This window comes from Artibeus jamaicensis, unplaced genomic scaffold, assembly GCF_021234435.1.
Source record: "Artibeus jamaicensis isolate MK-2021 breed Jamaican fruit bat unplaced genomic scaffold, CSHL_Jam_final contig_1028, whole genome shotgun sequence".
Taxonomy (NCBI): Eukaryota; Metazoa; Chordata; class Mammalia; order Chiroptera; family Phyllostomidae; genus Artibeus; species Artibeus jamaicensis.
In genome coordinates this window covers 8,426,219-8,439,789 of record NW_026521201.1, presented here as the reverse complement: position 1 = coordinate 8,439,789, position 13,571 = coordinate 8,426,219, and the positions used below count along the sequence as shown (strand labels likewise).

The 13,571-nt window shown below is 44.5% G+C and overlaps 1 protein-coding gene across 13 annotated transcripts in view; it reads left to right on the top strand.

Moving 5' to 3' along the window:
* SPATA13 (spermatogenesis associated 13) overlaps positions 1-13,571 on the top strand; it is a 337,287-nt gene that overhangs the window by 310,487 nt on the left and 13,229 nt on the right. For 9 of the 13 annotated variants that reach the window (XM_053662837.1, XM_053662807.1, XM_053662830.1 and 6 more), the window contains 5 exons: positions 7,794-7,930; positions 8,791-8,970; positions 9,304-9,480; positions 11,200-11,379; positions 12,807-13,039. In XM_053662837.1, the coding sequence (XP_053518812.1) occupies positions 7,794-7,930; positions 8,791-8,970; positions 9,304-9,480; positions 11,200-11,379; positions 12,807-13,039 (907 nt within the window). The remainder of the gene's footprint in view (positions 1-7,793; positions 7,931-8,790; positions 8,971-9,303; positions 9,481-11,199; positions 11,380-12,806; positions 13,040-13,571) is intronic. The other 4 variants (XM_037148575.2, XM_037148576.2, XM_053662833.1 and 1 more) reach the window with 3 other exon arrangements.

Genomic DNA, 13,571 nt, shown 5'->3' with positions numbered 1-13,571 from the left:
GGGTTTGTCCAGGAAGTAATGGAGATTACTGAGATTTGGAGGTGAGAGAATTCAGGGGCTGCATCTTAAGATAGGACTGTGTGAGGGGCAGGGCTGGTTGGACAGATGGTGCCACACAAAGAAGGTGCCCAAGTACAGTGACCAGGAGACCTGGAATGACAGCAATTTCAGAAGAATGTTAACTGTGATGACTAAACGAGAATGTTAAAAATTCATTGTTTACAAATTTAGACTATTTATACATATATACACTATGGAAAAATCACATTGTCTCCGAATTGTCCCTAGCCACAGATACGTGATAAAAGTCCATATGTAGAGATTTTAGATGATAAAAGATATTCTCACTCACTTGACACAATTTGTCTGCCCTCGTATCATTGTGTCCAGGAGTTTGGGGTTCTAATGTGATTTCAGTGTGCACTAACTAGTCTTTGCTCCATGTTTATAAGGTCATTTTCAAAAATGGCTTTTCCACACTGATTTATTCAATACAACTAATAATATAGTCAGCAAGGATGCAGAGAAATTGAAATCCTGTGCACTGTTGGTGAGAATGTAAAATGGCGCTGCCGGAATGGAAGACAGTATGGGCGTTCCTCCAAAAGTCAAAAATAGGACTACTATATGATCCAGCATTTCCACTTCTGGATGTATATCCAAAAGAATTTGAAGCAGGATCTCAAAGACATATGTGCACACCCATGTCCATAGCAGCATTATTTACAGTAGCCAAGAGGTAGAAGCAACACAAATGTCCATCAACAGATGAGTGGATAAAGAAAACATGCTACATATACACAATAGAATATTATTCCACTTTAAAAAGGAAGGATATCCTGATACATTTGACCATGTGTGTGCACCAGGAGTATATTATGCAAATTGAAATGAGCCAGTTACAAAAGGATAAAAACTGTATGATTCCACTCATATGAAGTAACCAGTAGTCAGATTTATAAACAGGAAGGAGTGAGGTGTTTGCTGGGGAATGGGGGAGGAAGGAGGGAGAATTAGTGTTTAATGATTGTAAAGGTTCAGTTTCACGAGAGTCTGTAGATTGTGCACAACAATTTGAATATACTTAACACTTACGAACTATGTGCTTAAAAATGGTTCAGGCGGTTAATTTTAATGTTTTTTCCACAATAGAAAGAAGGAAAGAAAGAAATTTACTCTTGCATTAAGTGAATATATCTATTTCCCCTGATTTTGCTGAAGTACATTTTGAGAATTTAAAGTAGCTTTATATCATGCAAAATTCCCTTAAATAAAAAGTCATCAGTATTAACTTTAACCTGTATTTGGAGATTGTGAAGCCATTAAAGTTAGAGGTTCTACACCCACGTGAGGGGTGACATGAGGCCTGAGGAAGCCTGTGGTTTGGGCCAGAGAGGGGCCTGCCCAGCAGAGGCTTCGGCACCCTGTGGGAGATAACAATTGTTTAAATAGACTAAGTCAGATTACAGAGGGCCTTGAAATGCTACGGAAGAATTTTGTCATGATGCAATAGATAACTATTGCGTAGTTTCCTGTGAAAATGATGAAACCACCATTTTATGATGTTTACTTTAGAAGTAACATATAGGGTGACTTGGGGTTGAGGGAAGGGCGGTGGAGGCAGGAGGCCTGAGGCCTCTGAGAGGGCTTCTGCCAGAGGTGGGGATGAGGCCTGAAGAAGAGGCAGGGAGACCCAGGTGCACATCCAGCCTTGGACCCAGCACTTGTGTAGCCCAGATAAATAAACTTCTTGGAAACTGAGTTTCCTCATCAGCAATTTACAGTTCAGCTGAAAAAGATTTACTGAGTGCCTTTTATATGTCAGGTGTTAATGCTGGGTGCTGGGGATACAAAAGTAGAAAGACTGACCCTTCCCTGGAGGAGGATGTGGTCTCAAAGGGAAACACACGTGAAGACAGTGTGTGTGGGGAATAAGGGCAAACTCTGCTATGTGCACAGTGTCCAGATGTAGCACTAAATCCCTCCCAGCAAGATACACACACTAAAAAATCCTGCTCCATAGAATTCATGCATATTACAGGCAGGGACACAAGCAATCACCAACAGAAGGGTCTGTAAAGTCAGACAGTACTTAAGGTCATGAAGGGCAAAGGATACAACACAATTTAATCAGGTTGTTGCAGACCCAGTTGGAGACAAGGATCAGGAGTAGGAAGAAAGGTTAGTAAAAAGAGCAGAGAACCAAAATGATGTAGAAGTAGATTTGGGGTTCTAAGCCTTTTTTAGTAGTTGTCTCACATTTTGTCTCCTCACTAGTAACAAAGTTAGTACTGTCCTGGAAGAAGCAGTGATCCCCAGTGGGCAGGAGTTAGACAATGTGGGCTTGGGGCCTGTCTGCCCACAACCGAGTGGTGTTGGGACCTCAGTCTACTCTTCTATGAATTGGGAAAACTAATACCGCTCACCACAGTTAGTGTCGTGAGGATTATGTGACCTTGAGTCACGCAAAAAGGCTTAAAACAATGCCTTGCACTTTCTAAATTCACCATAAAGTAGACTTGCATTTTAAAGATTTTTCAGTGCTTGTACATGTCATCATTTCCTTTCAGGCTCACAGCAAACTAACAAAAATTACTTGTTGAGGAATTACAGCCCACTGTAAATTATGACCCTGTGAGATGGGTATATTATACATATTCGACAGGCAAAAAATCTGAGAAAGAACTTAATGAAGGACTCACACTAAAAAAAAAAACATTTGCTTTAAAAAACAAAAAAACTTTAAAAAAGCATTTGTGCCACATGATTATTTAAAGCCAGTTCAGTCTAACCTGAAAGCCCTGCTCTTAGTTTGGATGCTGTATTTCCATCCATTCGTTTATCCACCTATCCAGTAAAAACTTACTAAGTACCTGTGTGTGCCAGACAGCGGTTTAGGTATTAAAAGTACAATTAAGAACAAAAACAAAAATCACTCTTTATGTATTTACATTTCAGTTAGAGGAGGCTGACAATGAACGCAATATAGTAGATGGTGATAAATGCTATGAAGAAAAATAAACCAAGAAAGGAGGGTGTGTGGGAGTGAGAGTTGCAATTTTATTTTATTTTATTATTATTATTTTTAAAGATTTTATTTATTTATCTTTAGAGGGGAAGGAGAGAGGGAGAGAAACATCAATGTATGGTTGCCTTTCATGCATCCCCTGCTGGGAACTGGCCTGCAGGGAACCAGCATGCAACCCAGGCATGTGACCTGACTGGGAATCGAACTGTGATCCTCTGGTTCGCAGACCTGTGCTTAATCCACTGAGCTACACCAGCCAGGGCCTGAGAGTTGCAATTTTAAATAGGGTGGTCAGGGAAGGGCAAGCTGAGAGTTTATATGTGTGGGGGAGGGTGCCAGGAGCAGGGAACAGCAGGCCCTGGGGATCGGTTGCTGGGCATGTGAAGCAGGCAGCCCTCAGGGCCATAGCCGAGGGAGTGGGGTGGGACACCCAGTGTTTGTTGGGGGCAGTGGGAGATGTAGTCTTCAAAGGCCCAATTTTCTCCTGTGGATGGTTTGGAGTGAATGATCCAACTTCTGAATGGTTTAGCATTGCTCATTTGGGCTGTTACAGTGCAAATTGTAGGGGGGGACAGGGGTGGGAGCAGGATACGAGTAGGGTGCTGCTGGGGTGACCCAAGTCAAGGTGACCAAAGCTTAAGTAGTATAGGAGAGTGGTGAGAAGAGACAAGATTCTGAAGAGAGACACATTCTGAAGAGACAGTTAGGATTTGCTGATGAGTTGGACATGGGATGTGAGGGACAGAGGAAAAAGAAAACTTCTGAAGAGATAAAAATGTGTAAACTTACTCGCATTTTGCAGATGGGAAAACATAGTTTGGAAGAGGGTAAGTGACTTGCCCCAAGGTCATCTAGCTAGAAAGTTCATAGAGCTAGGACAATTTCCCAGGTATTTTCAATCAAAATACCTTAGCCTTTCCGTTGTACACATAGCATTTCTCCCACCCCAGGCCTCTGGAGCCACCTGTCTGCCCAGAGCACTTGGGACCCTCTCATTTCCACAGAGCTCAGTAAATACCAACCAATGGTGTTGGAACATTCTCTGTTGAAATCTCGGGAAGCACCTCAGCCTGAGCCATTTTTCTAAGTATTTATGATAGCCACTCAGAGATCATTCAGAATATGAAGTCTGTAATCTGTTCCCAAAGAACTTTATCCTAGTACCTCCTATAAAGGTTTAGCAGTTTTTCAATGAGAGCCCTTTTTCATTAGACATGTAAATTGTGGATTTGCACATTATCACTACTACTTGTTCCCTTTAATCAAATGGCCAGATCCAATGATAAGGAACTCTCCTTAGGAAAACACTGCTGAATGGGTCTTTGAGGGAGAAGGTACAATTTTCAGGGCTTTGCTGTGGATAAGAGAGAGGCTCAGGCACCTTTACCTGACTGAGTTTCACTTTTGGCCAACCACACCAACATGTCCTAAGGAGCAGTGTCATTGGTACCAGGCTGTGTGGGTCAGCACTTGCTGAATTTGCAAGATTCCTGCCACTGAGGCCCCCTAAAGACCAGGAGTTTATATACATTCTCCTTGCCCAGGATCATTAGGACATTTCGGCCATTGACCAGCCTCACTGTGGGTTGTTCGTCTGGACAGCTTCTCTAAGGACTCTGGGTAGGGAAGACTTTCAGCTTTAGTGTTATGGCCTTTGTAGTCTAAGGCAGACTTGTGCATGTTCAAAAAATTGATATTTGCTTCCTTCAAGATTTTCTCCCTACCCCCATCCTAACACATATACCAGGCAAGTGCCCTAGACCAGGGGACCTTTTGTTCCCTGCCTGCAAGCATGCACCACAGCACAGGAGGCAGAAGGTACCATGCCTTATGCAGGCTCATGTACCCTTCTCAGATAGGATAGCCTAAATTTCTCAAGACACCTATCCTAAACCCCCAGACCTGGGCAACAGGAATACCACCATCTCTGTACTCCTGAGGAAAGCCCCCCTGAGAGAGAAGGTCCAGGTATGTGGCCTCAGCCCCTGCCAGGGATGGACGTATGCACACGTACACAGCTGGCTCTCTGCTGCCCACCTGTCTGCACTTGCCTCACCTACACTGTCTACAGTGCCATGGACCAGGTGCTGCCTCTCTCTGTGAGGCAGTAAGTAAGCAGGGGATCAAGAATGCAGTGCCAGATGTCTGGAGAGCTTCCATTTGCTGCTTGACTTTGTGGTCAGGTTCAGGAACATTTGTTCACTACTGCTTCTTCCTCCCTCCCAAAAGTGAAAGGCAGCTCACTTTCACTTTTATCTCTAGACACAGGCCCTGGAATTTTCTGAATGAGGAGCATGGGAACAGGGAGGCGGTAGTAAGGTACACAAAGGTGCCAGGTACTATGTGGTCCAAACCCAGGACCCTCCTGTCCAAAGGAACTAACACAGCTGCTTAGTCATCAGCATATTCAAAATTCACTGACTGTCCCAACGTCCACACCATCCTAGGTGTGTGCGGACCACCTGTTGGACTGACTGGGACATAGATTATGTAACTGCTGGGTTATGCTTCACCCCACAGTCGCCACCATACATGGAAGCCTAAGGGAAGGACTGGGGAAGCAGCTCTGAAGAGGAGGGTGACTACAGGTAGAATGTGGGGTGTCCCAGGTGCAGAGCGGCACCCCAGGCTGTAGGAAAGTACATGGTAAAGCATGGGCCCTTGTAGAGGCCTTGCATATTGGGTATTGCCAAGAGGTGCCCTGTCCAGAGCTCAGGCACCGAGGACGACATTTGGGAAGAATGGGGCTGGCTTGCAGACGGCACACTGGCCATAGGCCTTCCCACCATCACACTTCGGATGCTCTCTATATCCCTCAGCATCATCACAGTCCTATCTGTGCTTGCAAGGAAAACTTAAAAACTCAATGCCTGAAATGTATTCATAGAGCTTGTTTTCACAATGTTTATTACCCTCCATTGTTGCAAATATTTTTCAGTAGTTTTTTCTGTTTTAATGTATGGATTCTAGGCTCTGTTTGCAAAACGTGTTCCTTGTAAAAAGTTTGCAATATCACATAGCAGAAGTGATGGGGAAGGAGGGGAGATGCAGGGGCCTGGGATGCAGGGCTCAGGGGCTTGGGCCAGGCTAGTCATTCATGTGGGGCACCTATAGAGTGGCTCGTCCAGGTGGCATGGGCTGCGAGTGTAAAATGCCCATCAGATTTTGAAGACTGAGTACAAAATAAAGAATAGAAAATGTGTCATTTTAAAAGAATTGTTCTGCTTAGAAAGTAGACCTGTCCCTTCATATGAAGTTATTAGAAATTCAGAATCACAAGTCCTTGGTTAAAGCAAGGGCAGACAGCTCCATCCCAATATGGTCCCCACCAACCTTCATCCTTCTCAGCATACTGGCTCCTCATTGACTTTGCTTTCTCCTTAAATCTCCCAGTAATTAGGGATTTTTCAAAACACTGCAGATGGATTGTCTTTCTTGCTCCAGACATCAGCTCACCTCCACACCATTCTGAGTTTCATTCCCCACAGTCGTTTCCCTGGTTTAGTACCTTTGACAACTCATCCCAGTGAGCGCACGTCCCCATCAGGTTCCCAGGACCCGGCCTCTGCCCGCCAGCCCTGCTCCTACCACACTTCTGCTATCCCCACAGTAACTCTCTTCAAGTGAGTTCCAGCTCTGAGTCAAGGATGCTAGGAACTCGGCACACACCACATTTAATTCTCCAAAAAGAAAGAAAATACTTTTTATAGCAGAAGAGTGTAAAGCTCAGAGAGATAACATTATTTGGTTAGGGTCTTGTGCCTTCAGAGGGGCAGGGCTGAAATTCAAACCAGGCCTCTGGGCCACTAAGCCTTGCTTTCTTACTATAGTGTCGGGGACCTCTCTTCAAAAACCTGTTGCTACGTTACTCAGCCCTAAAGAGCAAGCCTATTGTCTACTCTAGCTCTTGAAGTCCTCAACAGTATGTGGCCACCTTACTTCTCCATTCTCATCTTTTATTAGATGTACTGCTGTCCACAAACCATGTGCTTTAGATCTAGCCATAGTTCATTCCATGAAGGTTTTCCCTGTTAAAGAACAGGGAAAAGCACAAGTGATGCTCTGTTTTTCCTGAAAATCCCCTTCCTTGCGGACAGATTAGCCTTGGTGAGAGTAGCCCACTGTGTCAAGAAAGAAAATTTGAATGCCAAGCTGGCTAATCCAAAATGTTAAACCCATGTTTAAAATCTCTCTCTCTTTTTTTTTTTTTTTGGTAAATTCCTAATTCTGATATTGTGAGTGAAAAACCAGTAAAAATGACTACAAGTTGTCACTTAATGATACGTAATGATTTTAGTAGTGCCACTGCCTTACAGGTAAAATGTGGAAGCAGAACACTTCTTAAAAAATGATTATATTTTTCATTTTCTTTTCCTCCTCAAGCTTTATCAACACGTTGCTTAGAAACACTATCTCTATTTATTGTTGATGTCCACTTGATAGCACAAATTTCCAACCATATCACACCTAGTTTGCTTGTGTCCTACCACACAGAGTAGCACCATGTGTTAGCACCAGCAGCACCCTCTGGAGCGCTCCCTGTCTTGCTCAGTGTGACCCTTAACCCCAGCCCCTTTGAGCATTGACTGCTACCTTTGGAGTAATAGATCAGTAAAAATTTCCTAATGGTTTCTTATTCTGGGTAGGATTAAAATGAGTATTTTGCCTTGGAGGGGGGTTGTGTTATCCGTAGTCATTTATTCTGTCATTTAAATTTTTTTGTTGGCTGTGTCTTTTAAACCATGCCATCACTTGTTTTTTGAAGTTTCCTCAGATGGTGGCACTAAGTCTTCTGCCTTAGTGGATGATAATGGCAGTGAGGAGGACTACAGCTATGAAGACCTCTGCCAGGCCAACCCCAGATACCTGCAGCTGGGTGGGGAGCTGCTGGCCATCAATGAGGTACTAGAGTTCCACACAGTGATGGTTGACAGACACCCAATTTCCAGGGTCCAGTGTCAGTTCAGATTTTGCTTTCTGCTTATTTCTTACTAAACATATTCTAAAACTTAGAACTTTGACTAGACAAATCCTGAGTTTCTGCCATTTTCAAGGACAGCTTAGGTGATTAAGCTCCTCCCTTTACGTGATAAGAACAGCAGTCGTGGGCATTGATCAGTGCTGCTCGGTTTCTGACACACTGCCCCTTTATCCCAAACCTCACAGCCAATCTAAGAGGTAAATGTTACAGTTATCCTCCATATTTTAATACACACTGAACTTAAGAGGCTAAATTATTTGCTGGCAAATGGCAGCTTTGGCATTAACCACACATTTCTTACTGCTGAATCCAGCATTCTTTGTCAGTATGCATCTTTAGATTTTTTTTGCAAAAACCTTTCTAAAAGCCACCACTAGCCTTCAGAGTTCTTGAACAGAGTGTGTGGAGGGTGACGGTCTCAGTGAGTGTGTTCTCGTTAGTACAGTTGCTCTAGACCCTGGTGGTGTGTCTGGGAACCGAGTGGATACGCTGTTCTGCTCCTGAGAAGGGCTCAGATGGGCTCTGTCTGTTCTTTACTTTTATTATTAACTGCTGAATATCAGAGCATGTGAGAGAGGCTCACCTGCTTCTCTTTTCCCTTGCATGTTTTCCTATGTTCATTTTGTATGACAATACTTTGGTCAGGAATTACTGACCAAAGCTGCTGGTGCATACAGATGAGAACCAGGAGGTGTGTATCTGACCCTGAGACAGCGCACAGACCCCCTCCCTGTCCTGCCCACCTAGCTTCTGCACTGAGCACCCGCCTTCTCCCTTCCAGCTGATCAGCGATGGCAGTGTGGTGTGCGCAGAAGCACTGTGGGACCACGTGACCATGGATGACCAGGAGCTGGGCTTCAAGGCAGGAGATGTCATTCAGGTTCTGGAAGCCTCTAATAAGGACTGGTGGTGGGGCCGGAGTGAGGACCGGGAAGCCTGGTTCCCTGCCAGCTTCGTCAGAGTGAGTGGTGGCACTTTCCACTTTCCCAGCTGTCCCTGGGGAGCGGCCGAGTAGTTCCAGCCAAACTACCTCTTTGTACAGATTCAGTTCTTTGTCATCATTTTAATCGAACCTTTTAGAAATTCAAGCGGGTTGAAGAAAAACATTTAACCAGTTGTTTGGCACTGCTGATGTGTTTAGAGCCTCTGGCGCTGTGTAGCCAGCAGTGCTGATGTGTTTAGACACCCAAGTATATAGGGCAGGTGAGGGTCAGGGTGCCTCCCTTACTGGGCATGGGGAAGTGGAACCAGGGAGGCCTCCCCGGGTCACCTATCCCCCGTGTGTGCACCACAGTTGCGAGTCAATCAGGAAGAGCTGTTGGAGAATTCCAGCAGCACCCAGGGTGAGGAGCCAGAGGAGGATGCTGGCAAGAAACACTCAGAGAACAAGCACCAGATGAGGACCAATGTCATCCAGGAAATCATGAACACTGAGCGGGTGTACATCAAGCACCTCAAGGACATCTGTGAGGTGAGACACCAGACATGTGGCCTCACTGAGGTTGTCGCATGGTTCTTTGACAGGCCCCTATGGTTTTCTCCTGTCTCCAGTCAGACCCTATATTTACACAGTTTTCTAGAGCCCTCGTTTCCCCTCATGGCCTTCTACTCCTCGGATCCCTGCACAGACCACTCACTCATAAAGTGCGTGTCTGCCCTGGTGAGCATAAATGGCTATCCACCCTGCCATTGCAGCCGGTTCTCACCTCAGGGCTGAACTCTGAGATCATTCAGGGTGAGTGACTGTCAGAGAAGGCAACACCCTGTAAGTGAAACCCTCTGGACTTGACAAAGAATCAAAGGTTCCTCACTGTCTACAGCCCCACTGCCTCTAATCACTGTTGCCCAGACAACATTCTGAGTCATTTAGATGTAGACTAAAACAAACAAACAAAAAAATTGGTTTATGGAGTGACAGCCAAGGCTACATTCTAGTGTTATGATAACTCTGCTGTGCAATACATTTTATTTCTCCTGTGATGTTTTTCATTTTTATGGGTTTTCTGTGAGCATTTCACTAAACTGTTGTTGGCCCTGGTGCTCATTCCAGCGGTGCTGGCTCTGTGTGCTGGCCTCCGCACTCCCCGCTCAGCTGTGACGATTCAGCGCGGAGGACAAGCTGCTGTGAGACAACGGCACAGTTGTAACTGGACTAACTGGCCAGATACAGTATAACCAGTGTTTAGTTGATTTATACCAACCATCTTCCTCTGTATAAACATATAGCTAAGGGAGTTTCTTTAAAGTAACATTTTTGGAAAATAAAAGTAATTGCTAATAATGGACTGTGTGCTGTCCCTTTACCTGAATCAGCTCATTTTACTCTCACAACCCTCCCACTGGGCAGGACCACTTAGCCCCATTTCACAGATGAGGAACCTGGGAACTGAGATGTTAGGGGTTGGAGTGAGGCTTTAAACCAGGCAGTCTGCCCCAGAGCTCATACCCTAGACCTTTACATTGTCTTTCTGATAAAATTCATACCAAATAGTCAGTGTTGTGGACTTTACCATATAGTCAGTCTTGTCTGTAATTACATGGTGCTAGTTTGGGAATAATCATTACATATATTTATGGCTTTTCCTTCCTACCCCACTAACTTCTACCTAAGGCAAGGTACAAACAGTGTGTAAAATTAATAGTTTCTAACTAGGGTGAGCCCTGGATTAGAGAGTGACAGATTTATGCTGTACATAAACCATAGGTGATGGTAGAATCCTGGGGGAGATGCTCTTGGCTCCTGGCTTTGGGCTTGGACAGTGGGCAGAGCTGTGTGAGCTGCTTAGCAAGCAATGAAGTTCTGTATGAGACAAGTCATCTCAGCTGTGGAATAAAATTAGGGATAGGAGAATGATTAAAGAGTTTAGAAAAAGTGTAATACCAATATTTGAGCTACTATTTGAAACCAAGCCATTTGTTTCATGAGTATAGGCTATAAACTTTAATGGTTTCTTGAGTGATAAATCTAGCCACACATATCTTTTCTTTTTCCTTTTGTTTAAAAAATATGGCACATTATAATTATGAAAGTATAATTATCCCATCAGAGACCCATAGAAGTTAAAATAATTTTCTGTAATTAAGATCTATTTCATGACAATAGCTCTGGACCCCAAATACTATGTTATTAAAAAAAAAATTTCTATGAGTTTCCAAATCAGTTCTTTACAGTTCACTTTCCCTTTTGCAGGGCTATATTCGGCAGTGTCGCAAGCATACGGGAATGTTTACTGTTGCACAACTAGCCACCATTTTTGGAAACATTGAAGACATTTACAAATTCCAAAGAAAGTTCCTAAAAGACCTTGAGAAACAGTATAATAAAGAGGAACCTCATTTAAGTGAAATAGGATCCTGCTTTCTTCAACATGTATGTGACCCATCGCTTCTTTATTCATAACGTCCAGTTAAATAATTTAAAAATGTTTCTTCACTAAAAATACGAGGTCTTTTTGAACTTTGTTTGCTTACTAGATTAATTTCCCATAGAATGGAGATATTACTTGTAAATTAAGTTGATTGGTTTATATGGTTAATCTCTAGCTAAATACCCAAGTCCATTGTTCCAGAATCTTTCTACTTTTATGCAGTTCGGGGTACTTTTTAATAATTCCTATTAATTGTCTATTATATGTTAAACACTATTTTCAGGATCTTGTTAGCTTTTATGTTGCTGTGAGGTAGATATGATTATTGTCCTCATTTTACAAAGATGAAAAATCTGAAGCCCAGAGAGTTGCTGACCCTGGATCATACATTAGTAAGTGGAGGGTGGAAATTCAGACTGAGATGTGTGGTCCTGGAACCCATGCAAGTGCCTGCTGTGTGATGATGGCATTAGCATATTATTTAACTGATGAATGGCTACCACTATTTAATTACAAAATGCTTCAGAGGAAGAAGATTTTATTCTCAGCCAAAATGGCCAGGGCATAATAGTAATAGCAACAAGGACAACCACCAAACCACCAGGCAGCACTCCGTGGTTGCTAGACCCAAGAGCTTCATAGAGGCAGTAGAGTGAAGTAGATTCCCAGGGTGGTTGCTTTCAAATAGCTGAAAATGCTGTGGGGGTAATGAGGTATGAAGATTGACCCCATGAGGCCCAAGAACTGGGGCCCAAGCCTGCCCCTGGAGTATAGAAGAAGGGAGGGAGGCGCACACAATGAGGGATGGAGAGAGGGAAGGAGTGGGCTCTGCAGAGGTCAGGAGAGGGGTGGGTGTCACGGAGAGAGCTGGCAGGGTAGCCACAGCTTGGAAGTGACCCAAGAGGAAAGGAAGTGAGCAGAGGGCTTACCTTTGCGGGTTAGAGGGTAACATGTATGTGGAAGCCAGGTGCTGTGATGTTAAGGAGGAAACTTGTGGAGAGAAGGCAGAGGCTTTGAATCCTCACCTTTTGGTCATGGTCAAGGAGTTTATCAGGGAAAGAAGGGAACGAGTTGACCTTCTCTTAGATCAGAGGTGGGGTGAGGAGGGTGTCAGCAGAGAACGACATTCTTCTGGGAAAGCCCAGTGCACCTGTGGCACACCCTTTCAGTTTGTGGAAGGCTGCCTCGAAGGGGACTGGGGCTCCGAGGCCTAGAGCAGACTTTCCCTACACCTCCCAGAGAGTCTGCAAATGGCCCCTTCCTATAGAGCACATCGGGCCTCTCATGCAGGCGTGAAAAGCATTGCAAAAGGACTCGGGTGCCATGTCCCTCCTCCTGGGAATGCCCCTCAGGTAGAATGGGCTATTGACTGCTATTGTCTAGCCCACAGCCACCCATAGCCTGATGACACTCTCTTTCTCCTCCCCAGCAAGAGGGTTTTGTGATCTATTCTGAGTACTGTAACAACCACCCCGGCGCCTGTGCCGAGCTGTCCAACCTGATGAAGCAGGGCAGGTACCGGCACTTCTTTGAGGCCTGCCGCCTGCTGCAGCAAATGATGGACATTGCTATTGATGGCTTCCTGCTCACACCTGTGCAGAAGATCTGCAAGTACCCACTGCAGCTGGCGGAGCTGCTCAAGTACACCACGCAGGAGCACAGGTGAGAAAGAGGCCACATGGGAAGCCAGGCCCAGTCTCCCCATGGTGTGCTGGGGCTCTTAGCTCTCCCCGGAGCCTCCCAGGGTGGCAGTGGCAGACAGGGTCAGGTGTCAGGCTTGTCACTTTCAGTACCTCTATGGGAAGAAGTGTTCAGATTGTGTAGAATGTTAAAGTCATTTATGCTGAATGAAGCTTGAACATGAAATTTTTCAATGCTGGACATCTCAGGCTGTATGTAGATTGGAACTGTAGTTTCTGTTTTTTCAGTGTTAGAGGCCTTAGGAACAGGAGCCTGCTGGGAGCAACATTTTAGTGTGATTTGATTGTAGCATATGGAAAGTGCCAGAAACAAAGATCTGCTAATGAGGTAAATGCCACATTAGCATTTATATAACTTACTCTGTCAACGTTGTGTGGTTTGTGTCCTCTGGTACCCTTGCCCGAGCTATGTGAAAGATGGGACTCAGAGCAAAGTATTACTCTTGAACAGAGTTAGTAGTTATTAAAGCACTTTCTGTAGCAAAACTGGCTGT